Source organism: Pipra filicauda, unplaced genomic scaffold (assembly GCF_003945595.2).
Source record: "Pipra filicauda isolate LSUMZ 115617 unplaced genomic scaffold, ASM394559v2 scaffold46_size3722508_pilon, whole genome shotgun sequence".
In the NCBI taxonomy this organism is placed as follows: domain Eukaryota; kingdom Metazoa; phylum Chordata; class Aves; order Passeriformes; family Pipridae; genus Pipra; species Pipra filicauda.
This window is the reverse complement of record NW_024104609.1, coordinates 540,494-566,839: the sequence shown is the minus strand read 5'-3', so window position 1 is coordinate 566,839 and position 26,346 is coordinate 540,494. Positions and strand designations below refer to the sequence as shown.

The 26,346-nt window shown below is 41.1% G+C and overlaps 2 protein-coding genes across 4 annotated transcripts; one reads left to right on the top strand and one right to left on the bottom strand.

Annotated features, from left to right (window-relative positions):
* The first annotated feature begins 2,338 nt into the window (after nucleotides 1-2,338).
* DNAJA2 (DnaJ heat shock protein family (Hsp40) member A2) lies at nucleotides 2,339-14,077 on the top strand. The gene is made up of 9 exons (XM_027732824.2): nucleotides 2,339-2,534; nucleotides 5,129-5,188; nucleotides 6,190-6,410; nucleotides 7,747-7,827; nucleotides 8,144-8,277; nucleotides 9,897-10,093; nucleotides 11,514-11,658; nucleotides 11,824-11,951; nucleotides 12,455-14,077. The coding sequence occupies exons 1-9, from the start codon at nucleotides 2,457-2,459 to the stop codon at nucleotides 12,641-12,643; spliced, it is 1,233 nt and encodes a 410-aa protein (XP_027588625.1). The 5' UTR covers nucleotides 2,339-2,456; the 3' UTR covers nucleotides 12,644-14,077.
* An 863-nt stretch (nucleotides 14,078-14,940) lies between these two features.
* LOC113994137 (borealin-2-like) lies at nucleotides 14,941-21,897 on the bottom strand. Of its 3 annotated transcripts, none has more exons than XM_039386165.1 (10): nucleotides 21,704-21,897; nucleotides 21,287-21,415; nucleotides 20,261-20,301; nucleotides 19,867-19,927; nucleotides 19,163-19,230; nucleotides 18,304-18,371; nucleotides 17,557-17,595; nucleotides 16,213-16,345; nucleotides 15,910-15,996; nucleotides 14,941-15,046 (listed from the first exon to the last, which is right to left on the bottom strand). In XM_039386165.1, exons 1-10 carry the CDS (start codon nucleotides 21,870-21,872, stop codon nucleotides 14,960-14,962), a joined length of 882 nt encoding a protein of 293 aa, XP_039242099.1. In that variant the 5' UTR covers nucleotides 21,873-21,897; the 3' UTR covers nucleotides 14,941-14,959. The 3 variants fall into 3 exon arrangements, with proteins under 3 accessions (XP_039242099.1, XP_039242100.1, XP_027588634.1); XM_039386166.1 differs by having other exon boundaries at nucleotides 14,971-15,116; nucleotides 20,261-20,307; XM_027732833.2 differs by having other exon boundaries at nucleotides 14,971-15,116.
* Nucleotides 21,898-26,346: the final 4,449 nt, after the last annotated feature.

Sequence of the window (26,346 nt, the reverse complement as noted above, 5' to 3'; positions counted from 1 at the left end):
CCAGAGCTTTAGATTTATTTTTTATCACAAAGACATATAAATGCTACAGTATGTTAAATATTGCTTATATCAGTCCTGGTGATTCTGCTTTACTCCTGAAGTGGCAAGTCTGCCCTGCAGGGCAAAGAAGTGCTCCTCCACACACTCCTAACTTTTCTTCCTACCTGACTGCCCACTAAAAGGAAAATCCTGTGTATAAAAAACACACAAACCCCATCTAGAAACATACCAAGCTGTAAAGTAAGCACAATCCAAAACAGTCAAGCCAGATAGGCATGCCAGGCAGTTCTTAGAGTAGCTGAATTTAGCCTTGCCAAAATAAAAGATGAAGCCAAGTAGAGCAATACACAAATAAACCAAAATGTGAAGCCTTATTGGGTTTAGCCACATATGTTAAACCATGCAATTCCCAAAGGCTGTACACACAGCTTCCAAAAACACCAGAAGAACATACCTCTCCTTATGAGGTTTTTTTCTTTCTGCACATCTCAGACTAATAATTACAGTCCACAGGACTCTTTCCAATAGCCATTCTCTGCCCTACCACTATTTTTCTCCCTCAAGAACTAGTCTGCATTTTCCTTTGAAGCTCTTGCTTGCTGCCACACCTGCAAAACCAGAGGCAGATATTACCATCATCTTCTGACCCAGATTACTGCAAACTGAATAAACACATTGATGGAATGTAGGGCCCCATAAACACCTGCCTAAGAAGGACCAGAGAAGCCATCAGCAGACTGCACTTCCCAACCCAGCCACTGCAACTACAAGCTGTGTGGAGGAACTGAAAATGAAGAGTACCCCGACAGACAACAAGGGAAGAAGCCTTCAAGCACTCAGATCTGTTCCCCTTTGGCAAGCAACCTACTCAATTTTCTACACCACAAGCCTATTAATCATTTCAAAAGGCCTTTTCTGCTCTCTCTCATATGCCAGACCAGTAATCTGTTCTCAGCAGACTCTCCTCAGGGCTCAGCCTTACTCACCTCTTCCTTAGGGAGCACCCTCCCTGAAGCATGACCTGGGTTTACCCAGAGAGAAATCGGGAAGCTGCTTTTGTTTCCTGCCCTTATAGAGACCCCATCCTGTCATCCTCAGCCACACGTGTCACAAATTTTGGAGCCTTCCAGCAGCCCCCACCTAACAAGGGGCTATGACAAAGAGACTACACCTAAGGAAAGGCTCAATAGTGCCTCGCCAGGCATTAAAAGACAAACCTCTAATTAAACACAACCCAGCTTTTTATTTGTCTGCTAGAAGTGGTTCCCAGCTGGGGCCTTGGGGCTGGTACATTTTGTGAGTCACTCTGGGCCCAGCATAGCAACTGGTGCTTCAGATCCCAATAGCGCAGCAAAGCACAAAAATCGAGCAGACGGGTACCAATGCTATTTATAACTACTTAGCAACATGTCCCTGAAGAAGGTTCAACAAGACCAAGTGCTGGGGCCTAAACTTTGGCCGCAACAACCCCAAGTAGTGCTGCAGGCTGAGGGCAGAGTGGCTGGAGAGCTGCCCAGTGGAGAAGGACCTGGGGGTGCTGATCAACAGCAACTTTAACCAGTATGTGCCCAGGTGACCAAGGAGGCCGCTGCCATCCTGGCCTGTACCAGCAATAGTGTGGCCAGCAGGAGCAGGGAGTGATTGTCCCGCTGTGCTGGGCACTGGTGAGACCACAGCTCAAGTTCTGTGCCCAGTTCTGGGCCCCTCAATTCAGGAAGCACATTGAGGGGCTGGAGCGTGTCCAGAGAAGGGAACAGAGCTGGGGAAGGGTCTGGAGCACGTCCTGTGAGAAGCGGCTAAGCAGGCTGGGGGTGTTTAGTCCAGAGGAGCCTCAGGGGTGACTTCATCATTCTCTACAACTCCCTGAAGGAGGTTGTTGTCAGGGGGTTGTCGGTTTGTCGGGCTCTTCACCTAGGCAACAAGTGACAGGACGAGAGGACGCAGCTTCAAGCTGCACCAAGGAAAGTTTGGATTGGGCATTAGGACGAACTTCTTCACAGAAAGGGTGATTAGACATTGCAATGCGTTGCCCAGGGAGGCGGTGGAGTCACTGTCCCTGGAGGTGCTTAAGCACTCAGGCGCTCCGGGCTGGGTGACAAGGTGGGGATCGGTCACAGGTTGGACTCGATAACCGCGGAGGTCTTTTCCAACCTCCCTGACTCCGTGACCGTGACACGAGCGGAGGGGCAGCCGCGGCCCCTGCTCCGCTGCGCACCGCCCACAGCCCGGGCAGAGCCCGCCCGCGCACAGCGCCCCCTGCCGGGCCGCGCCGCAACTGGGTCAGGCGGCCCCGCGGCGGGGGCGGGGCCGCGCTGTCCGCCCGTCGCGGGCGCGGTGACGCAGCGCGTGCGCGGTGACGTCGCGGGCGGCCCGTGCCCGTGTCCTGCCGCCGGTCCCGGCCCTGCCCGCCCGCCCTCGACCCGCCCGGCCCCGCTCGGCCCCGCCGCCCGCACGACATGGCCAACGTGGCCGACACCAAGCTCTACGACATCCTGGGGGTGCCGCCCGGCGCCTCCGACAACGAGCTCAAGAAGGTGCGGCGCAGGGGCGGAGGCCGGGCGGTGTGTGGGGGGGGAGGCCGGGCCCGGTCGGGCAGGGCCCGCGGGCGGGCCGTGAGGGGAGCGGGGCCGAGGGGGCGCGGGGGCGGCGGGGCCGGGGCCGCCGGGAGGGCGTAGCGCGGTGCTCGGGAGGCCGCGGGCAGGGTGAGGGCCCGGCAGGAGGAGAAGGAGGGGGCGATGGGGCCCGGCCGCACTCGGCCCGGCCCGGCCCTGCCCCGGCGGGCTCCGGGCGCGGGCGGGACGCGGCTCGTTCCGGCACCACGCGGTGCGCGGCCGGGAAGGGGTTTTTTGGGGAGAGGGGAAATCCCCGAGGGTGGATCCTCCCCGGGGCCATTGTCCGCCCCACGTGCGGGCCCGGGGGGGCCTCGGTCCCGCTCTCACATGGGATCCCTCCGGGGTCGGCGGGGCGAGATAAACAAAGAGCGGAGGTGAGAGCTCGCTGCCGGGTCATCACCACAGCGATTGCACCCTGTAGCGTATGAAGCACTTTTTTTGTGGAAGGCCGTAATGACCGTTCACACGTGAGGGAGGAGAATGAACCAGACAGTTCACTCGCAGTGGCTTCCGCGGGTGGGTGGTGCTGGCACCAACAACTGCGCCTTACCCGGCATGCTCGCGGCAGCCTCATTTGTGCAGGGATCGGCGATTGCAGTGTTGAAATATAGTGCTGGAGATGGAAGGTTGTGCTTGGTGTACATCGCTGTCCAGGAGAATATTGTATTTTCTTACAGGACTCTCTTAAATATATTTGTGTCCTGTAAGAAGGAAAACTGGGGACAAATTTTCCACTAGAGTAGCCTGCACTGCTCAGTATTAATTACTACAGGTTAAACTAATCAGAGAATGTAAAGTTTCCAGCTACTACAACAAGGAGTTCATCTATGTGTTATTGTCATTGAGAGGTTTCATGGATGCTTTAAAATCTGGTATTTTAGCATGATTACAACAGTATAGAAAAGAGAAGAAAAAGAGTTGATATCTCAGTCAAAAGAGGCTGAGAGAATAGGTTTTGACAATGGTTACATTAACTTTTAAGTTATAATATGTTGCCAGTGAAGACCTTGATTCTGAATCTGTTTCTGATTAAATGACTTGTGGTGGCTTCCTTTAGGGCCATGGGTAGTTGTAAAAATTGCTCTGGCCTGGAATGCTGTTATCAGCAAAGAGACATCTTTTTGAAGATCATCGTGTGAGCTCCTTTCTTCCTGATTAGATAATGTTACTTAGGTTGGCGTTTCAGTGGTGTTTTGGTTTTTTCCTTGGCTAGACTCCTTAAAATATGTGGGCAAAATCCATTTTTATGGAATGCATACATTCGTGGACAGTTATGCTTTGTTACTGAGGGGTAATTTGTCCTGAAGACATGTGGTTTTTGTTCTTTTTATTTACTATGGTTCAGAATATTTTGCTTGTAATATCAACGTTCTCGTTTTATTTCATTAATTCATTATAAAGATTCATTTCTTGATCGATTGCATGCAGAAGTACGGAGTGTTTCAAGATAAAATCAGTAAAGCAAAGTAATTGTGCAGATATAGAAAAAGGAAATTTACTTGTTCAAAAGTTGTAAAACTTTGTGTGTAAAGCTCTCTTAACACTGTAGTTCTAAAGAGTTAGTTTAGGTGCTCAGTTATACAGAAATAAAGCCTTTGGAAAGTCTACTCTTAAGAAGTGATGTTTCAGTTTTTTGCAATTGCATCACTGTAGCTTTTTAAAATATGTATAATTTAGAGAATAAAAGACTATACAACGTAACTTGTTAATATCTGTTTCTTGATTGCTTCTGAGGGGCATTGAGCTGGAGTGGGGGAAGGGTTGTGGTCTTTGCTGTCAGAAACTCAAATTGTAGGAACAGTCTCTGCCTATTGTGTTAATTTGATTTGGTCCTCCAAAGTTTAAGTGGAACAGATGAAGTGCTGAAGGGCAAGTGATGATCCTAGGAGTCAAAGCACTGGTCAAAAAAAACATTCTGAAAAATTTCTTCTGGATATTTGGCTGTACTTGTTCCTCCTGCTATTTTAGAACAGAGAAGTTAAATAAATATGTACATTTCTGCACATGTAACTCATGTGCTTAGTTCAAAGTGAGATGAAATCTTCCATTATTGGTAGGTAAGGAAGAATAAAATGATGGTTGTGAGGAGTGGTTGGTAGGGTTGAATGAGAAGCTGAGGCAGCCATTTTGTTGTTAGTTACTGCTGTGATTGAGGGGAAAGACAAACGGGCTGAAATTTGCTGTTGTGTTATAGGTTTTGAGTGGGTTCTCTAGAGTAAGTAATTTTAATGAAAGTCCAATGGGATTCTTCCTGTAAGCTGATGAAGAGAAGCAGAAAAACTAGTTCCAGCTATTGTGTGCTATAGCTATGTTTAAAATCCAAATGTAGTTAATTTATGCATGTAGCGATGTCAGAATATTTTTATATATCATTTCAATGTATAAGTGATTTTGAAACTATAATTTTTTAATTTTGATTTATTAGGATTTTTTCCTTCTTTTTGGGGACATTACTTGAGTTTCTTAGAAAACTGATTAATTGAAATTTAAACTAATTTTCTACCTTTTTCAACTAGGCATACAGAAAGCTGGCTAAGGAATACCATCCTGATAAGAATCCAAATGCAGGTGACAAAGTAAGATGACTTCTTTTTTTTTTTTTCAATGCCTTAAGTTTGCTACTACAGTAGCACGTAGGGAACAAAGTACAAGTGTTGGGGGCTTGCTATTCAGTTTGTTCAAAAATAATAACTATGAGAGGGAACCATATCGGGTCAACTTTTTTCCCCAATCTCAAAATCTGCCAGTGTGCCTACTGACAAAATGCAGCAGTTGGCTGAGTCAGATTGGTTGAGAAGGTAATGCTGAGGAGAAAGCTGCCTCTCTTCATCTGCTGAGATGGTGTCAGCTGGCATTGGCATCTGCGTAGGTATTTGAAAAAGGTAGTCGGTTTTCCAAGTCTTTCCAACATGGAAAAGTGTATATTGTAGAGGTTCTTGAAACTGCTGCAGCATAAAACAAATTACATAGATGGGAAGGTTGAATTAGGTTTGTTATGCTAAAAGCAATTTAAAAATTGTCAATTAGGTTGACTCAGCTGATTGTCTTTAACAAAATTGAAGTCCTAATGGCTGCTTAGGGGTGAGCAGAGATGACTGTGAAAAGATACTAATTTGTCATAAAGACAAACACATTAATATACATTTTAGTAAGTTACTTAATTGTTAGTGTATTTCAAGTGCCTAACATATCTTGAAGTCTTTGCCATTAGTATGTAGCTCTGTTGGGTATTTTCCCTATTGGCTTCTGCAGTCTTGTGTACTTGGGGGTTTTCTTCAGTTGGATTTTTTTTTTTTTTTTATTTGTAAGAAACCTTGTCTTATGCTAAGCACAGTAAAGAACAAAGCCAACCAAGTTTTGCAGTAAAATATCTTATTTTATGGTAAGGAGTAGCACAGCTAAGTAAAAACTAAGCCCAAGTTTCGTTTTTAAGTCTTGCTTAGAATAAGTTATATTAGAAAGAGAGTGGAAAACTTTTCCATAATTGGTGGATGTTCATGCTGGGCGAGAAACAAGTAAAATACTCCCTTGAAGTTCTAAATTATCATGCACTGTTTTGACTCTGTTCCTCTTCTAGTTCAAAGAAATAAGCTTTGCCTATGAAGTATTGTCAAACCCGGAGAAACGTGAGTTATATGATAGATATGGAGAGCAGGGTCTCCGAGAAGGGAGCGGAAGCAGTGGAATGGACGATATTTTCTCCCATATCTTTGGTGGTGGATTGTTCAATTTCATGGGTGGTCAGAGTAGAAGTCGTAATGGTAGAAGAAGAGGAGAAGATATGATGCATCCACTCAAGTGAGTATCTTGGTACTGCAGTTTGTACTTTCAAGCTTTCCTGATCAGTACTTGACTCTGCTGGTTTCTGTTCTTGATATGCTTCTCAGTTAACATCCTCTGCTGTCTGCAGTGGTTTTCAGACCTGCATGTTGTGTGTAGGGTGGTCAGTGGAGTTACCAATGGTTGGTTAATCTATATAACCATGATTTGCCAGGTTATTAGAATGTGTGTACTTCGATAGCTTTATTTTCCTTTGTTTTGCTCCTTAACTATGTTTGATCGTTCTGATCTGAAAAAACCTTCAACAACAAAGTATTACTCATTAGCTGGATTCTTAGGAAAGTGGAGGTGTTCTGTAAAGACTTAAGTTGCATTCATAGTCCACTACCAGCTGGAACTACAGTTGAACCTCGTAATTAATGGAAAAGTGTGTGGTTTTGGTTTGGCTTTTTTTCAAAGCCATTCTTGAATGTCACATCTAATTGTGTTTTGTAGATCTCTTCCTGCAGTCATGACTGGCTTTTTGCCTGTTGAGCAGGTCCTTCCCAAGTTCTTAAGTTAAGCTACGCCTTTCCTGTGGTCAGCAAACCATGCTTAGTACAATCTGTTTAATTTTACATGCTTAGTTTAGCAGCTAGTACTGCTCGGTATATTGTTAATTAGCTTTGGTTTTGTTTTTATTTGTAAACACTGATGCCAAGCAACCTTTTCTCTATACTTTGAGTTGCAATTTCTATCCACCAACAAACCCTTGTAGGAGAAACACTAAATATATGTACATAATCTTCTAGCAATATATAAAGGGTATTGGAGTTTGATAGTGTATTGAAGAGCTTCTAAAAAAATTAAAACGTGAACAAGTCTAAAGGATTAAGTGGCCTTGAGGATGTGCTAACTCCACCTCACTAAACTCTCTTGTGTGGAAAGCCAATACAGTAGTAAGTATTCTAAATGTGTTCTTACATATTCGTGCTATAAATATTGTCTGGACTGTCTCACCTGCCTGGTAGAACTACAAATAATAATTAATTATGACTATATAATAACCCCTAAAATACTAGATCAGCTTGTTTCCTGTTGTGAAACACGAGCAGTCCTATCTGGTTTCTTCTTAAATTACAGCTTTTCTCTGAAACTGTGTTCAGGTTTACAAGTGTATATTGACATGCATGAAATATTATTTTAGTAACTCCTCATGAAAGCCAAAACAATGCTTTAAAATCATATTTTAATAGCAGATTTAGTCTTTTTATGAAGTTCTATTTTTCTTTCATTTGTCCTAGGCAAGTATTTTAATTACATGGGGAAAGTAAGTTGTTAATTGATAACCCAGGAGAAATGCTTTATTTTGTAGAGTCTCTTTAGAAGATCTGTATAATGGAAAGACAACTAAACTACAACTTAGCAAGAATGTCCTTTGTAGTGCATGTAATGGGTAAGTTTGTTTGTATTTTTGAGTTCTCTGGTTGCTTTGTTGGCAGATAGTGTAATGAAGGATCTCCTGTGTCGGATCCTTATCAGTATTTGACTTACTGGAGCCTGCTTTCAGACTAGCAAATTGTTGAACTTGAATGATACTGTTGATGGAACTGGAACTATTCAAGGGGGGAAGGGTGGGAGAGGAGAGAACTTAATTCTAATTGGCAGTGCCATTAGGCATGTAGGCATGTTAACCTTCTGATGGAGGGGTTTTTTTGGCTGTATGTTTCTGAAAAACTAACTTTCCATGCAACTGGTGGTTTCCATTGCAGGCAGGGAGGGAAGGCTGGATCTGTTCAGAAGTGTAACGCGTGCCGGGGCAGAGGTGTCCGTATCATGATCCGACAGCTCGCCCCCGGGATGGTTCAGCAGATGCAGTCTGTGTGCTCTGACTGCAATGGAGAAGGTAGGCCAAGCTGTGCTCTGCTGCTAAATGTGTGTGGTTGGATTCAACCTTCTGCTTAAGTCTCAGGAGGAACTTATCCAGGACAGTTCTGCCCCCATCTACTCAGCTGTGTCTCAATTTGGTGTCAACATGGAGGAATCATTTTACCCAGAACAGCAGCAAGATTTACAGTGTTAATGCTGAAAAGCAGCCTAGAAGCTTGAACAACAGGGATTGATTGTTTTTAAAAACACTTAGATGTGGGTATTACTTACTGCTCTTATTCTTGTGTTAAAGAAAAAAAAAGATATTGCTGGTTTAGGAGCTATTTGTCTTTTTGCTTCTCCTAATATCCAAGGACAGTTTTAGGTTAAAAATGGAAACCTAAAATTGAATTTTTAACTTCTTCAAATTAAGAAGATATCTTTGGCTGAATTGGTTCTGTTTAGGGGGAACAAGCTCAGCACGTGATCTGCACTTAGTGTGATTTCTTTTTAGGTCTTCTGCATTTTGCAGAGTAGTTACCTCACCCTGTGGATGATTTTACTCATCACAACACTCAGAAGTTACAAAGAGTTGTATTTTGTGATTAGTCAAAACATTTAATAAATTATGTTGTCTTTATCATTTCACATACCTAACCTTAGTAGTTTCAACTGCATCATAATGTTGTGCTTTGTTTCACTGAAAGGTGATTTAAGCTGAAAAGTTTAATGTTTTAAACCAAGTGCATCTGCTTGTGGCACTTAGTGCTGTGTGTGCCATAGTACTGTGGTTACTGCGTACAGAAACAGCAGCTCACTTGACAAAGGTGAGGTAGAACAGAGCCTTGAAGCCATTTTGGATCATCATCCTTCAGTTTGCTGGAAACAGTTATTACCTTTCTAGAGGTCACAGATAATGTGGAAAAACTACCCCGAGTTTCAGAGTATGGAGGTGAAATCCCTCATGTGTCACAAACTGTTAGATTGTTTCTGTGGGAAAACCTGTATACTGCTCTTACATGAAGCTAATTTGACCAGCTCCCTTCCCATGTCTGGTATGCAAGACTCCTGCTGGATGCATTTACACAGTACTGTGTTGTGGGGATATACTGGGAAATGGGGTAGGCAGGGAACAAAACCTAGTCATCGTTTTTTGCTGGTTTTAACAGAAGTGGAACTAAGTTTCCTAAATTCATTGAAATATTTTGAAATTTCTGTTCTGACTTTTAAGGGAGAAGAGATGCGTCAGTGTGGCTTTAGCTTATGTTATCCCTAGCATAACAAGAAATGGAAAAAAGGCTTTTCATTTATTTTAAGGGTAGTAAGTTACATGGGAAGGACTTAAGGAATGCAAAGTCTTGTTTTGCCATTCTCTAAAGCCCTCTCATTTTTCAAAATCCTTGATAAGACAGCTTGGAAGGTTATGTTTATCTTTGTTATTTACTGACACCCCACCTTTTTTTCTTTTTCCTTCCCTCCACCTCTCCCAGCTGGGGTAAATGGAGCCTGGATTTCCTCTTGTGAGGAATTCATAAAGGAACATCTAAATTGCTTGTTGTGTCACATGAATTCTTGAGCCTGCTCTCAAATAGGTTTTCTTCAGAATTGGATGCAATTATGTGGAAATCTCTGAACTCAAAAATTGTCTTTATTTAGGTGAAGTAATTAATGAAAAAGACCGCTGTAAAAAATGTGAAGGAAAGAAGGTGATCAAGGAGGTAAAAATACTTGAAGTCCATGTAGACAAAGGCATGAAACATGGACAAAGAATTACATTCAGTGGAGAAGCAGATCAGGCTCCAGGTGTGGAACCAGGCGATATTGTCCTTTTGCTCCAAGAAAAGGAGAATGAGGTAATGCTTTTATCTTTTAAATGCCTTTTATCCTAGTTGTTAATATTTAAGTTGTATAGTGGCCATTCATTTAAAGTAATTCATATAGTTGGAGCTCTGGGAGAGATGGTGAGTAGCTTTTAATAAATTTATAGCGTGTAATGTGGCTTTCATGGTGAGCCAGAGAAAACTGTGCGAGTCCTTAGCCAGAGCAAGGCAGATTCTGGTGCTTCCTACTGCTAATAAAAGGTAGCTTTCTCAGATAAGCTCTGAGTGACTTTGATGCAGTAGATGCAGCGAAGAGCTGTTCGGGATGTTAACTTTAATCTGCTTTGCTTGTGACACTAACAAAATGCTAAGTGTTGCTTTTTTGAATGTCTTGTGACATGGCAGGGAACTCCTGATAAAATCCCCAGATGGTGCTTTCTGTGTCTGTTACTGTGGTTCTGGAAATAACACAAAATGGTGATGTTGCTGATTCACTTAACAAAGCAGAAGCATTATTATTTTATACTAGACTCGTACTCACTGTATTCTGGAGTGTATAGGTTGCACTTTGGAATTAAATATGGCAATTTATCTTTTTCTGTTAAAACTCTTGGGGCAGAGTTGAGGTGACTGTGCTTTTTTTGGAATGCTTTTGTTTAAAAATGCCAGGTATTACTGTAATGAAATAAGAAATAGTTGGTGTGTTATACTCAGAGGGGGGTGTCTGTTGTGACAGAGAGAATAGCATGAGGTACAAATTTAAACTCCAGTCATATATTAAGGGTATAATGTTGGTTACCTGATAATTAGGTACTTTGTAAGATTTTCAAAGCTGTGTCAAGGACTGCTAATCTGTTGGTCTGTACTTTGTCCTAGAGAGTAAAACTAGGTAGACTTTTAATGTTCTTAAAATTTTCCTTGAGGTGGCAATCATGGTTCTGCCAATGGATAAATCTTAGATTTACTCTGATTAAGAATCTTGAGCAATATAGCTTAAAGGTCACTTCTGACAGCTGTGGACTAACTGATTGAAGTCCTGCTGTAGATCCGGTTTGCTAAAGCAGATATGCATGATGACAAAATAAAAGTTGAGAAACAAAGATGTGGTTTATATACTCAAGTGCAGGGGAAGTGCTATGGTAACTTTTGTTGATATGTTGCTATGTGGAAGATGTTGGGGGTAAAAGAGCAGTGCTGCTATACAGGCTTTGTTTAATTTGAACCTTAGCTCATAGCATGTGGTGTGGTTTCCCTTATCTTAGATGACACTTGTGTCAGAAACAAACTTTCCAAGCACGTTAAGCTGTCTGAATTAACAGAATCAAGTTAACTTACACAAGGGCTGTTGCTGTGACATTGATTTTAAGGATAAATAATAATGAACTTATTAAATAATGAGCCTGGTGGAGTTATGATTATAGGACTAGAAAAGACATCCGTTTTTATTTTCCAGGTGTTCCAGCGAGATGTGAATGATTTGCATATGACACACAAGATTGGACTTGTTGAAGCACTGTGTGGGTTTCAGTTCACATTTAAGCACCTTGATGGACGTCAAATTGTGGTTAAATATCCTCCTGGAAAAGTAATTGAACCAGGTAAACTTGGCCTGATGAGGATTTCTTTGATTATGCTTTTGTGATTCTTTAACACTTAATCCCATTCTTGTCCTTTTAACTGAACCTAAGCAAGGAAAACTAAAATTATGTGGAGACAATGGTTCTGCAGTAGCACTCTCCAGCTTATTTCTCTTTGAATTCCAGGTTGTGTCCGTGTAGTCAGAGGTGAAGGAATGCCACAGTATCGCAATCCTTTTGAGAAAGGGGATCTTTACATTAAATTTGACGTTCAGTTTCCTGAAAATAACTGGATTAGCCCAGAAAAGCTTTCAGTAAGTAGTTTTTCAAGCATAACTGTGGTGTCTTATTTGACAGTGTGTGCCAAGGGCATGCGTTGTACCTCATGTGCTTGCTTTCAGTGGTTAAATTTAGATGCAAGTACAATTGTTCTTTTAACTTTTTTAATGGGCAACATGTTACTTGGAAATACTCATTGGAATAAGAATTTATTAACCTGTGTTTAAGAGCTGTGCAGATGTTATGCAGACGAAGGCAGGAGGAAGAATCTTTCTGTTGCTGTGTGATAAGTTGTCAGAGCGCGACTGTATTTACTGATTGCACTTTCAGTTGATGATATGTTGAGTTGGTTTTCTTTCTGTGGTGTCTTCCAATTGATACAAATACTTTTAAATGAGTCTGTGCTTCAGGGCTTTCATCAGCTTAGACTTCTAAACCAAACCTGCTCTGTGAGGTGTCTTGAAGGTGTGGGAAACCGGTCACTTTTTACACAGCAGTTGTAGATGCAATACTGAATGCATTTCTTTCTTTGGGGCAGGAACTTGAAGATCTTCTGCCAGCTAGACCAGAATTTCCAAATGTAATTGGTGATGCAGAAGAGGTAGATCTTCAGGAATTTGATACCACTCGTGGTTCAGGTGGTGGCCAGAGACGTGAAGCTTATAATGATAGTTCTGACGAAGAAAGCAGCCATCATGGACCTGGGGTACAGTGTGCCCATCAGTAAACATTTGTCTAAAAAGTTGCACAAGGATTTTCTTTCAAATTTTGCCTGACTTGTTTTCAACAATCCAGCTGGATTGTATAAGTAATCCAGATGAACCAATGGACATCTATTGCTGTATGTGTAACTTTTAAATTGGTCTATAGTATCTACAGAGTGTAATTTAAACTAACCACAAGCTTACATCTTCATTTTGACTGTGTAGCAGAATAAAGCACTTGAAAGGAAGACGAGACTCCTTTTCACATGGGTTTTAAGTTTGTCCTCGTATCTGTGCTTGATTTTTATCAGTTTTGTGTAGATTTTAAGTTTCATATTTTAAATTCAAATTCTACATTGTAAAGTTTGTGTACAATTTGTCCTGAGGCTTGGTATTTGGCTGCACCTGCATAAGCTGCTACAAGTAGAATCAAGAATTTCATAGCCTGTATCTATCATCTAGATGCATGGTAATAAATGGGCTTTGCACATAATGGGTTTAGAGCTGACTGGGAACAATGAAAGACTGAATTAGAAGTGGTTGTAAGTTTTTTCTACCATCTTGTGAACGGTTTCTGAAATTAAATAAAAGCAGTTGGTGTATAATATATTTCTTTTGCCTTGTAACTCTTACTTTTCCAGTGGCTTTAACTAGTCTGTGTATGAGGAGACAATGTAGATGATAGACATTTTGTAAACACAGGGAGGCTGAAGCTGCTTTAAGACTAAGCTAAGGTTAGGTAACAATTGTGTGCCACATAAAAGTCTTTTCCTGAAATGAAACTTGACTAAATGGGCACAGGGAAGGTTGCAGCCATGTCCCCTTTGTGTGAAGAAAACACAAGGAATACTGAATTCAGTTTGAAGATAAGAAAACATTTAAATGGGGATGATTATATTCTGAAATAATGGTGTTTTTCTTTTAGCCTTTGAATCCTACTCAAAGCCTGATTCAGCCTCACTTCCTAGAGAAATGTTTCCAGTTTAAAAAAAAAATATGTTTGACCTGGAAACATCATAAATGTAGATGGTTTTGTTACTTTTTTGGTAGTTTGCACTTTGTTTTAATTATGAAGATATTAAGTTCTCCAGCTTCAGTTCTGTTACTTTGAATTGGTAAAAATGCCCCAACAAGGCAAAAATGTGACCTTAATTAAGGAATGTTGTGCATGAACAATGTTTGGTTGGTAAGCTGCCTCTCTATAGCAAGGTTTCTCTCCCTGTTTAAGTGAGAAAGTTGAAGCTCTACTTTTCTTTACAAATCTGAAGTGTGACTTGTTTAGTTATTGCTCTGATAGTTGTTGACATTTTACCAATGAGGTTGGAGGGACAAACTCCAGGGGTTTCCATGTGCTTGGGTAGGCATTGGCATTTGAGTGTTGCTGAACATCCTTGTTATAGACTCTAAAAATGAAGCAAAAATAAATACTGTTTGATCTGTATTTCAGTATTGACTTATGCTGTGGCATTCTCTGGTGGATCTTTTATTTTCATTTATTAAAACTTTGGGTTGCTTTTTGTGAAGCCATGGTTACATGCTGATCCTTTCTCCTGACTAATTTCTCCAAGAAGTCGATCACTTTAACCTGTACTGCTTAAACAATTACACCACCTGTCTTCTGGTTTTAAGTAGTAGCTTTAAGATACACTTCCTTGAAAAATAGAGTACTATTCTAAACTTTTAATCTCCTTTCAAATTGTTTTTTTGAGGGGGAAGAGAGGAAGGGATTTCAGGTAAGGTGCTGAAGTGGAAGGTGGAGGAGGAGTTGATCACTGTATATAGGCTAGTTCTCCTTGAGTCCTGAGATGGCATTAATTTAGGCTCTTGCCAGCAGCATCAAAATGGTGAGGGACCCACAGAGGTGTGTTGGCCTGTTGCAAAGCACTGCCTTTTCCAACCACTTGAACAATGCAGGTTTACCCCAGTGTAGTATGGGAGTGAACAGTTCATGTTGAAATGTCCATTTGCCTGCAATAATTAAAAGCTGATACCACATGATTAATTCAGTGGAAAATGGATGTTAATTCAGGTTAAACTATTGAGAACTGCCTAACTAACTGTTCGTGAATGTTCTGTACACTTCGTGTTTAACCTAAAGGAGAGGTTTGTTCTTATACTTACGTAAAAAAACCGGAGTCCTATTTAGAATATTAGAGTTCAAACTCACTTCCTACCTACGACCTATTACTGCTCATTTTACTGGGAACTGATGTTAGATTTTAACTAAGCCTTTTATAGAGAAATTGAGAAAGTAGCATTTTCTTCTGCTTAGTATCCTTCACAGAGATAACAGGAACTTAATAAGACACATCACATGATATAAAAGCTTACAAAAACATTTACTGGCCGGTATACAGCTTTATTAAGACATAACAAGCATTATCTAAACACTTCAGAGGCAGCATGCAAGAACTGTCACCAGTATCCTGTGGGCACAAGACAGTTCCATTAACTTGGTTTAGCTGTTGCCTTTCCACACAGTACAGTCAGCTCACTCTAAGGGGGGAAAAATCATTTTAGTTCAAGCCACCCAACAGATCTTGGAAGAAGAAAAAGTTGCTCTTGCTAAAACAAGCAGTGAATCCTCACTCCCTCCCCCACTGTCTGCCTACAGAGACAGGGCCATGTTATAAAATAACAGAACAGCTTCCAGACCCTTAACTCAAATAGCTGCAATGAAGTCTCAGTGCCTGCACAACTGTAAACTGGCTAATATTTCTTATGTCTGGATGGATTTCCATTGCTTCAAACAATACCCAGGTACCCTCATCTTCAGAAGAGTGGGGCACTATGTGCTACAGAGTTTCTGCTCCACTTCCTTTTGCTTCAAAACCATTTACCTCCCTGAATCAGAGGTAAGGCAGTTCCTATTCAATTGCAGCAGAGAATTAAGAGCTGTATAGTCCTTACTAAGCAAGGGACACACAATACTAGATTATAACAAGGATCAAAACTTGGCTGTAGCTTTGTCAGCCTCTGAACATGAGATAAGAGAATGGCACTTTGCTCACATGGTAGGAGAGACACCAGAGCAGTGTAGAAGGGAGTTTATGCTCTGTGGTCCCCCAGGCTGTTACCAAACTGCACATGCTTTTTTAAGGGCATTTACTCTTACATGTGGTCCATGTGCAGCAGTTCTCTCCCTCTTCCTCCCTCCCAGTTTATACCAACCCATTTAGGCTTAACCTCCAAAGAGTTAAAGCACTTAGAATTTGCATTCATGAGAGTATCTCACATGAAAACTCAGGACTAGCTGTCTACTAATCTAAGCCTACTAGTTTAAGCTTACCACCAAGTTATGAATGTGCTGTACTGTATCCTGATTTAGTAGTTGCACATCAATATTACGGAGGTCTCCACCAGCTGTACAGAGTGTCTAAATGCGAACAGAAACAATTTTAAAAGTTACTCTGAAAGTTTTTACTCTCATGCCCAGCTTCTCTGAAAATCACGTGCTTCACTGCAAAACTTTTGGCAACCATTTTTCATTTTGTTTAGCAGCATCTCATTCAGGAATAGTGAGAGCTGTCACTATGAGTGTTCACGTTGATCAACTGCTGTAAGTTGAAAATGTTTAAAAAAATATATATACCTGTCCATCAGCCAGAGGAATGTTTACAAATGGAACTGGTTTATTTTGGGGTACTGATTTACTTCTTTTTAACATGCCTTGAACTCTTCCACGGGTAGGTAAAGTTCTTGAGACAGTCTGTTGTAATCCAGCACTAGAATACAATAAAGATGTTACTCTGAGGTTAACTAACTTCCTATGATCTGTTGGAAATTTTCAATCAAATCCAAGTAGTAGGAAATACACCTAAGGGAAAGGCAGTCAGCTTCAAATTTGTCCAGTTCTGCCACAAGACTCCAGGAAATCCAACCATCAGCAGCATTCACGTTTTATGCCCCTGACCCTGCAGTAACCTTCTGAGCCTGTTACAGGCCAGGGAGCAAGCTGACATTTGGACCACTCAGTGACAAAAACATCCACTCTCCAATACCAGCATTGAATGTTTACAATTTGGGAAAGAGGAAACTTCGTGCCTCAGGGCTCAAGATAAGACATGCTGTATCTGTCTACTACAGAGAGAAATCAATAAATACCAAAGCTGCTTGCTCTGAGAGGTACAAGGCATACCTTATGCCATACAGAATTCCTAAACTTTCATTACACAATTGTTCTTACTCTGCCTAAAAATTGGGTATGTTCTACATGGAAACAAGCCTTTGACATTTTTATCAGGCCAAGGTGAAACTGAGCCAGTTGCTGCTTTTAGGACCCATCTGAGTTATTCATCTTCTCATTTCAGCTGATGACTTGAGCCAAAACCAATCTCTGTAGTGTGTGGAGAATGATATTAACTGAAAATCTTAACTGTTCAATATGCAAAGAACTGATTGTCAAAGTATTTGGGTGGAGGTTTTGTGGGGGTTGGTTTACTTTTTTAAAACACAGCAATATTAGTGACAGTTTAATCAAAGCTGGGCTCTGAGAACAAGTTTGAGCTGTAAACCCTTAAATAGTGAGAATAAAATTTATACTCTTAATACATTTTTTTTAAACTAACTTTAGTTAGGACATCAAATCCTGTGCCTCCATGAGAGTGCAAATTAACACCCACACTCAAAGCAGGAGGTGTAACTGGTTCACATCCCCACTGTCAAATTTAAGTGCAGACCATGAAGATCTGTTATGTCTGGATTGATGATGATTAATATCTAGATTGATAATAATGTAGATATTTAGTGTCTTGGCTCAGCTGATTAGAGCATGATACCAATAATGCCAAGGCTGTGGGTTTGACCCCTGTATGGGCCATTCACTTAAGAGTTGGACTCAATGATCCCTGTGGGTCCCTTCCAACTCAGAATATTCTGTGAAATTCTGTGGTATTTAACAAAATTATTTATTAAGAACAAGTTGAAAACCCCTTACCTGTTGGATACCTTTGGAGTGGCTCTGAGATTTGTGGCACTGCAATGAGAAGTAAGAGACTTTACTCTCCTGCAAGTGTGACTTGCAAAAGGATGTTAATACACTCAAAAAAAAGTAGTTATCAGTTTTATATTTTGTTTGGGGTTTTTTTTGTTTGTTTGTTTGTTCTTGTTTTATTATTATTTTTATTTATTCCTCCTCATCTACTTCCAATGTGGAGTTTTAGCTGGGATGAAGATAGACCGACAGTGGATTAGAGAATGGATTGGGGAGTGCTCCAGGACAGACATCTGGTGTATGCACATGTGAAAAAGCCCTCCTGAGGTAAAAATGGTATCGTGGGACCTAACAACATACAGGAACAAAAGAATTAATTGATGGTAGTAGGTAAGAGAGGGCTGTAATAACCAAACTGAGTGTTTATTACAGAACAATTTATTAGTCCTAACAGAGCAAAGATGCTTTCCTTACATGTTCTCTTCCATTAAGTATTGTTTGGAAATCTATACTGATTCCCTAAGTTCAGAGCTCTGCACCATTCAGTGAGTGATACAACTCCATGTCTTCATCATCTAGAGGTGCTTTTTTGTCCAGGGTTCACAAAACCACAGTGCATCTCACTCAGTCAGGGAAGACATCAGATGTATTCCTGTTGGGCTCAAATCTCAGCTACTTCAGTTTAAAATAATTTTATTCAGCATTCAGAAGTTCAGGTGAGTTAAATAAGCTATCAAAGGTCAGTCTTACCTAGAAAGAGGGTTCAGTTTGCTATTTAAACCAGAGGCCAATGAAACCAACGACTTGGTTTTGGAAACCTGAAAATATATATGTAAGACTGCAGTTAAAAGAAGTGGCATTTGAAAGCAAAATGATAGGTATTTGCAGGAAACAATACTGTAAGAATTCCCTGTTGAAAAAGAGCAGTTAAGCCCCACGGTGCTGCCTTTTATACAGTTCTACATGTATATAAAATGGCAAATATGCATTCTAAAAGGAGTTTCATACTGTTTAAATGTATTCATACTGAAGTTCTGTACAGCCAACCACCTGTCTCATATATACACCTTCAACTTTTAAACCTTACAACTAATGCCTGTAACTCTGCATAGAATCTTTTTGGTCTTTGTTGTTATCTTGCTACATATTTCAGTGTCTGGCTGAGGAGCTACTTTGCACAGACAGACTGAGGTGGTAAAATTAATACTTGATTTGGTTCACAGATTAAAATGGAAAGAATGCACAAGTCATTCAAATATAGAAAAGAATTCATTAAAACAGGCAGGTTTTTTTAAAAAATAAGTTTGAATAAAAAATGTTTTCTCAAAGCTTCAAGACTTATTGACAAGTCAAGAGAGAATGACTGCCAGTATTTGCAAGTCTGTGTGAATTAGTCACTGGAAGTGCAGATACTATATTTCTTTATGAAAATGATTTAGTAAACTGTTTAACCTTGCTTAACTTCAAATATTTTAAATTTAAAACAACTGATTTTTCAAAAAATCAGCAGTTCACTGGCCTGCCTGGTCATGGATCTGGCAGGGTTCCCGGCAGGTCAAAACTGACTAAGCCCTTATGTTTTTTGAATATAAAGAAAAAATAGACTTACTTTTCTAGTTACTTTCTTTGCAGAACTGTGCTTGGCATCTTCATATTCGACGATTGTAGTTACCTTAACTAGAAATGTATTAGCAAGACAAGGAAAATAAAAATCTCATGAAGAGCACAAAACACCACTTCAGACTTGTGTTTAAAACCTGTTTCCCCACTGACAGTTACATGTCTGCTCCACAATGGTCATTCACCTGGACACACTTAAAAACAAACTGTCTCTGTTCCTCGCAGACACTGGGATGCACAGGGCAGTTAAAAGACACCAGATAATCCCTTAACTCTCAGACAAAACAGATTTACATCTCAGTGTCCTCCTTATTGCATATATTGGGATGTGAAGAAAAATGGTGTTTTTCTTACAAAGCTCGGTGGGCAGAAGGTCACAGGGGAAGCAAGGAAAGAGGGTTGACTTTCCTAGCTCTTCTGCTATACTGTAAAGCACTAACAAGTCACTTAAATCTGTCTCTTCTCACCATTTTCAGTGATAAATCCAAAGGGCAGGATCTCTTATCCTTTAAAGTACCTCAACAGTAGCATAACTCATGATCCTCCACACTGAATGCTGGGGGGAACTGTTATACACTTTCCCTTCTTGTATTCTTCAGGCTTAACGTTCCCTTTACAAATGCTCAGTTCAAACCAATAAAAAAAAAAATAAAATTTAAGAACCACAAGCTATGTATTAATGGATTGACTTGCCTTTTTTGCTGTTGGTCCTCACCAGTTTTGGATTTGGTATGTCTTCTAGAGAGCAGTCAGTCTGAAAAAGAAGTGTTTATACAACAAGGAAAGGTCAACAGATTTTGCCCAGTAGATGAATATTATGTTACAGAAGCACATGAAAGCAAGTGACAGAAGTGGGATTGGCTAAACACCAGTTTATTTTTTCAGAAACATCTGGATTTCTGCCAACAGATGACCTTAAAATTTAGGTAATGTTCATAACTGCACTGTGACTGGCTGTCTAGTCTTTTCATATCATCTTCTATTTAAACACACAGCCAAACAAAATATTTTGTCTGAAACATTTACAGCAGGGAGAGAAGAATTCTATTCTGTAAACTGTGATAAAATTTGAAAACACACAACTTACCACTGCAGCAGCAAGAGCCACTTCCTCCCCTCCTTGCAAATCTGTAACTCAAGAAAGTGTAACTTGTTTAGATACTATTACTTGCAAAATTTTTATCTTCAAGTTTTTATCTTATTGCCTATGAAGCAGAACAAGTAATTCAGGATTACAATGGCTTAAATAGTTAACCTTAGTTAGAATACATGTTGCATTGGAACAAGATTCAAGTCTTGTAGAACAACAGTCATCCTACAAAATCATGAAAATTTCAGGATGTTAATTCTTTGAAAGGATACTGAGTGTAGTCACATAGTATATAACAAATTCCAAGAAGAACCACACACATACATTGTACTGCAGAAAGCTAATGCTTTTAGGCAGAAATTTCTCAAGAAAAGCACTGAAATACATACTCAGGCTTATGGTAAACTCAAGTTCATCAAGAGTCTTAAGTTTGATCTTTGTGTGGCCCCTGCAATTTCCAGGTGCAAGGTAGATTCCAAAAACATCAGTTCTCACCAGAATATATATCTGAGGCTGAGTGTATACCACATCTTAAACTGCTGCAGAAATGGGAGTTAAAATTAAACTTGCTTGCTTATCAGCACAGATGAACAACTAGCTGAGAAAGGCTCAGTAGGAAGACTCCAAACTGAGAAAGACAAAAAAAATCTCTGTTGCTGGCATTAACAGTCAGATGGACAGTAGCACTTACATTTTCATGCACAGAAAACACTAGGTCTGTAATTATTCCTTGTCTCTTCAGACTTTAAATGAGACTACTTAAGAGCACACATAAAACCCTCCAGACTCTATACACACACTAACTCTACACCCTGTTTTTACACATATCAGTCTATTTGAACAAGAGTGCTCAGTGAGCATCTGCAGGGTAACAGCTCTGCTGATTAGCTTAAAATACTCACCAGACAAATCAAACTTGTTCACAAAAGTCCCCAAGTTTACAGGTGTTCTCACACCAGTCACAGACACATCCTGCCCTAACCCTGTCCGCACCCCTCGCAGGACAGGGCCACTCACACTTACTGAGCAAGTCTTTCCTTTTCATTTTCCTGATGGCAGCCGGCATCGTCAGCAGCTCCACTGCAAACGCCTTCTCAGCTGTTTGCAGCAGCGCATCGAGCTCCTTCTTCATCTCCTGGACGTGCTCCTTGGCTTCAAAACAAAACAGGCTTTTATTGCCATGCACGTTACATGTTTCCAAGTATAAGCGCTGGAAGATCCCATTATACGAGAAAGTTAAAACAACGTTTTATCGGGAGAAATCCGACTTGGGAGTCGAAGCGCCTGCTACCAGCCACTCCGGGGGACGAGGACCGCGTTCCCGGCCCGGGGGCTCTTCCTGCCAGGAGCCGCTGCTCCCTCCACCCATCCCGGCAGGGAAGTGCCGGCGGGCGGGCACCTCCGCTTCGCCCCGGGCAGCTCCTCCGCCCCCGGCCATACCCTGCTGGTCGAAGTCGCTGAGGAAGAGCGCGATGCGCTGATCCTTCTTCTCCTGGGACAGCCCGAGGCGCTGGTCCCGCTCCTGGGATAGCGCCCCGCGGTCCGGCTCCACGCCCGAGTCCGAGCTCTGCCGCTTGCCCGGGGGCTTCCTCAGGGGCATGGCGACCATCCCGCCGGGAACCGAGCCCGGGACCGCGGGGAGAGCGGGGGATCCTCCCTCCCTCCGCCCCCGCCCGCGGGCCGGGCGGACACACCTCGGGGAGGGGATGGGGCGGACACACCTTCAGGGAGGGGGTGGGACGGCCCGGACCGGGGGACGAGGGGGATCTGCGGGTACCTCGTGTCGGTGGTCCCCCAGGGATGGACAGAGAGGCACAAAGCCTGTCCTGACCTATCCTATCCTATCCTATCCTATCCTATCCTATCCTATCCTATCCTATCCTATCCTATCCTATATCCTATCCTAATCCTATCCTAATCCTATCCTATCCTATCCTATGCTGTAGTGATAGGACAAGGAATAATGGGTACAAGTCGAAAGAGGGGAAATTTAGGTTAGATATTAAAAAAGAAATTTTTCACTGTAAAGGTGGTTAGACACTGGCATAGGTTGGCCAGGGAGGTTGTGGATGCCCCACCCCTGACACTGCTCAAGGCCAAGTCGAATAAGGCCTTGAGCAACCTGGTCTAGTGGAAGATGTCCCTGAACATGGCAGGCAGTTGGGACTAGATAGTCTTTAAGGACCCTTCCAACCCCTTAACATTCTATGACCCTCGTGCCCTGACAGGAGCTGGGCAGGCTCACACACACACACGGCTTGGTCCTGGTGGAACAAATGAACTGTGCTGTTTTGTTAGTTGTTTAAAGCAGCCACTGCAAATCTGAGCACACGAGGAGGGAGTGCTTCCATCCCTGATGAGAAGTGACCAAGGCCAGAGGGTGTCCAGGGCCTGGGGCAGGCAGTGGATGTGCTGCCAGGGCTTGGACCAGGTACTGGGAAACCTTTCTGCTCGACAGGAAAACCTTTCTGCCCTATTTTAGAGCCGAGGTTTGGGTTTAGATACTTCACTGCTGCTTAGTGTGCAGGATATGCAAAGCTTCAAAGCTAGCAAAGTGAATAACCTGTTCTACCTCATGCAAATGGTCACAGGTTCTGTAAATGCTAATCACATGAACACAGGATTTAATGACCATGTAATAAAGTGGAACATTAGAAAGGCATGACTACACCTAATATTTGAATATTCAAATCCAAATCCTTAAAAGTAGAATCCCTTGAAGAAACCTATTATCTTACATGCATCCAAATAAAAAATCATGCCAGAGGTATGAGCATCTTCGGTTTTGTACAAGTTTGACCAAGGAACTGTATAAAAAGGAATTTAGACAATATTTTAAAACACTAGTGGTTTTCCCAGCGTATATAGTTGATGCTGCAAGCTCTCTGTAGTAGTTTTTTCTGTATCATATGCATCTGGCACAGCATCCTTATCTCCTGAGCCAGATGGGACAGCTTATGTCACTGAAAAAAAAGTTGTAAAAAATCTGACTGATAACTCATAAGCATTTTATATCAGATCATGTTCTTGTTTGTAAAACAAACAATGTACCTCTTTCCTGCCCAAAAAAAAAAAAAAAAAGGGAGATAAATGTTTCTGTTCCAGAAAACACTCAAAGACTAGATACAAAGAAAAGAATAGCCTGCTTTGGGGGCATTTTTAGCAGTGCTGGCATATGCATATATATTTAGGGAAGCAGGACTAACTTTCCTTTCCCTAAACTTCCTTTTCTTTGGAATTATCAAGCACCACTAAAGTAATTCTAGAGGTGTCACTGCAAAAAGACAAGATTGTGTTGCTCTGTAAATTTAATCTCATATAAACCATGTAAGAATTTTTTTTTTTAAAGGGAACAACCAACAATACCAAACAAACCCCAAAGCTTTCATGACACAGTTGATCAGCCTCAACTGACTGGTTGATCCTCTCTATAAAGAAAGAAGTCTGGCTTGCCTAACTCCTGCCTAATTCCTTACATTATATGATTACTATGAGCATAAATTTGCCCAAGACCATCTCTATTTACAGTTCTGAAATGGTAGGAAATAGTTTTGTGGTAACCATTGGAAAATTTCAAGTCCATAAATTGAAGTGATGCAGAGATTAATGATCTGGTACATGGATACTAAATACTAGTAAATACTGGTTTGGACATGGAGTTAATGTGTCATAGTGCAATCCAGCTGGTATTGCTTCAGTGACATAGGAAACAGAGAACTATTACCTTTTTTTAACGTGTTTTATTATTTGGAAGTCTCGTACATCTGAAATACTGTTATAAGGAGCACCTGTAGGAAGATCAAACCTAGAAGCATGCATTTGAAAGTAATGATTGTCTGTCATTAATTAGAGATTTCAAAGACATGGAAAATAAAGCCTCCTTTCTTAGCTTTACAGGATTGTTCCACAAAAATGGACATTAATCTCATCATAATACATATAAATATTGTGGATGGACAGTAGAAATCACCACTCTTCCACATGAGACGCATCAAGAAAAAATTGTTATCCCTTATAATGTCACAGACATAAAAGGCACCGTAATAGAATGTTTAGAAAAAAATCAGTTTATGTAATTATATTTTGATTTAAAAGTGTAAGAATTGCTGTCTCGACAAAACAAAAAGCTGTTCACACCTGTAAACTATCTTAAATAATGTATAAATATCTGTAAATTAGAAACTTGTAAACATTTACATTTTTTTCCAGAAGTATCAGGTGCAAATGCAAGGCAAATATAAAATCCACTGACTTAATAGATTACAAATACTACCCCATGAAAAAGCTGTAGTTACAAAAATATAAAAAAAATCCTAACTCCCATCGTTAGATCCTATTTTCAGTCTACACTGCTTTACAAGTCCAAAGCCAGATCTCATTTGGCCACATTCCTAGAATGGGAAAGTGCTGTTTGTCTTATTTTTACATCAATATCCTGATCTCTTGCTACGGTTTTGCTTTCTAGATTTGTTTCATCAGTGCACATTAAGGATGCCAACAGATAAAAGGTTGTATTTGTCAATGGATAGTAGCAACATAAATATTCTCAGTCTGCTGTCCTCCCACAGGTGCATTTCTCCAAGGATAAGTGGATGATTTTTCTCCAGGCCCCCACAATCACTCTCTGTATCAGTGTGCCATTTCCACCCATGAACCTGGGACCACTGGCAGGTGATTGACAGGGACTAAATTCTTCTCACAGACTTCAGTAAGGAACTGTGAGAAGTACACCCACTGCTAACACTGTGTCATACTGGTAGCTGCTCTTGCAAGGACAGTTATTGGCAGTATCTCGTCTTCCACACATAATAAATTGGCACAGGTTTATCCATATGGTGATTCTGTAGCCCTCGGCTTTAGTAACTTGGACCAGCAGAGGATGTTGAACCAGCTACAGAGGCAGCCTAACAAAGTGCTAATAGACAAGAAAATGAGTTTACTTCTAAATGATAACTTAAAATTAATGACTGGATTAAATGTTATTCTTTATTCTTAATGAATAAACTCTGTAAATGCTGAGGCAAAGCCTGACATGCTAATGCTTTCACATCTGAATACTGGAAGGTCTGTTCCTTCAGCCTTTATCAGAGCTAGCAGGAGGTGTCCAGCTTCCAGCTCTAGAGAAACAGAAGCTGTCCTTTGTTTTGCAGGGAAACTGGCATAGATTAGTGGAGTCATACAGCTGTACTCCTAGATATCAACCTTGCTGAGCCAGGCTTTAATAAGCACTCAGGGTCATTCAGCCAGTGGCATGACTGTGGAAGACTTAAGTGTCAGCTGTACTATCATTCTCTTTATGCTTGGTGCAAGACATTTTCCTTTAAAGACCTTTTTCTTCATTAGAATTCCCCCCCAGCATTTCCCCTGGTAACAACATGTGTTAGCCTTTGCCAGTTCAAGCTGGATTTTGGCCACACCGCGGGTCTCCGTCATGTGGTTCCAAACAAATGTTCTCCATAGACAGAGCGGTTCTGGAAGTGTGTTATGTTTCAGCCCACCTGAAAGGACTGACTGTGCTCTCATCTGCTTTGAAACAGTACCTTACTATGTTCCATGTGTATAAAAGAAGTGAGTTAACAGGAGGCTCGTGGAGTTGTTATGAGAGGAAATGTTCAGCGCTCTTGTGCTGGGATTTTGTGCTGAACAGCACATGAAGAAGATGATTATATTCCTCATTATGTTTCAGTTTCATAAAAACAGGGTTCAAGCAGGCATCGTATTCACTCCTCTGGTCAAAACTGTATATTCCATTCTGATTATGCTGTGATGGCAGGATTTCTTTCTAGCAGAATTTCAGAGGTATCTGCACACATGTGCCAAAGATTATTTTAAATAAGCACGATGTATCTACATCCTTAATCAGATTTGAAGACTTCACACTTAACAACAATAAAAATTAAACCAAACAATACCTATAATGTAGGGGCTTGAATTTTTGTTTAGTAGAATTTTAGGATGGGAAACATATCCCTAGCTAAACAATTTATCTTGGTATTTCCGTTTAGTAAAAAACCTCCACATAACAGTAATAATTTTAATGAGCAATTCCCTTTCCCAATCTATTGAGTCAAAAGTCCACAATG

What these genes read in the sequence shown, in the direction of transcription:
- DNAJA2 (XM_027732824.2), top strand. Translation starts at nt 2,457, where the DNA reads ATGGCCAACGTGGCCGACACCAAGCTCTACGACATCCTGGGGGTGCCG. An exon ending in ATCCAAATGCAGGTGACAAA is followed by an intron (nt 5,189 to 6,189) that starts GTAAGATGACTT and finishes TTCCTCTTCTAG; the next exon opens with TTCAAAGAAATAAGCTTTGC. An exon ending in CTCTGACTGCAATGGAGAAG is followed by an intron (nt 8,278 to 9,896) that starts GTAGGCCAAGCT and finishes GTCTTTATTTAG; the next exon opens with GTGAAGTAATTAATGAAAAA.
- LOC113994137 (XM_039386165.1), bottom strand. Translation starts at nt 21,872, where the DNA reads ATGGTCGCCATGCCCCTGAGGAAGCCCCCGGGCAAGCGGCAGAGCTCG. An exon ending in CAAAGAAAGTAACTAGAAAA is followed by an intron (nt 18,372 to 19,162) that starts GTAAGTCTATTT and finishes ATATATTTTCAG; the next exon opens with GTTTCCAAAACCAAGTCGTT. An exon ending in ACTCCAAAGGTATCCAACAG is followed by an intron (nt 16,346 to 17,556) that starts GTAAGGGGTTTT and finishes ATTGTATTCTAG; the next exon opens with TGCTGGATTACAACAGACTG.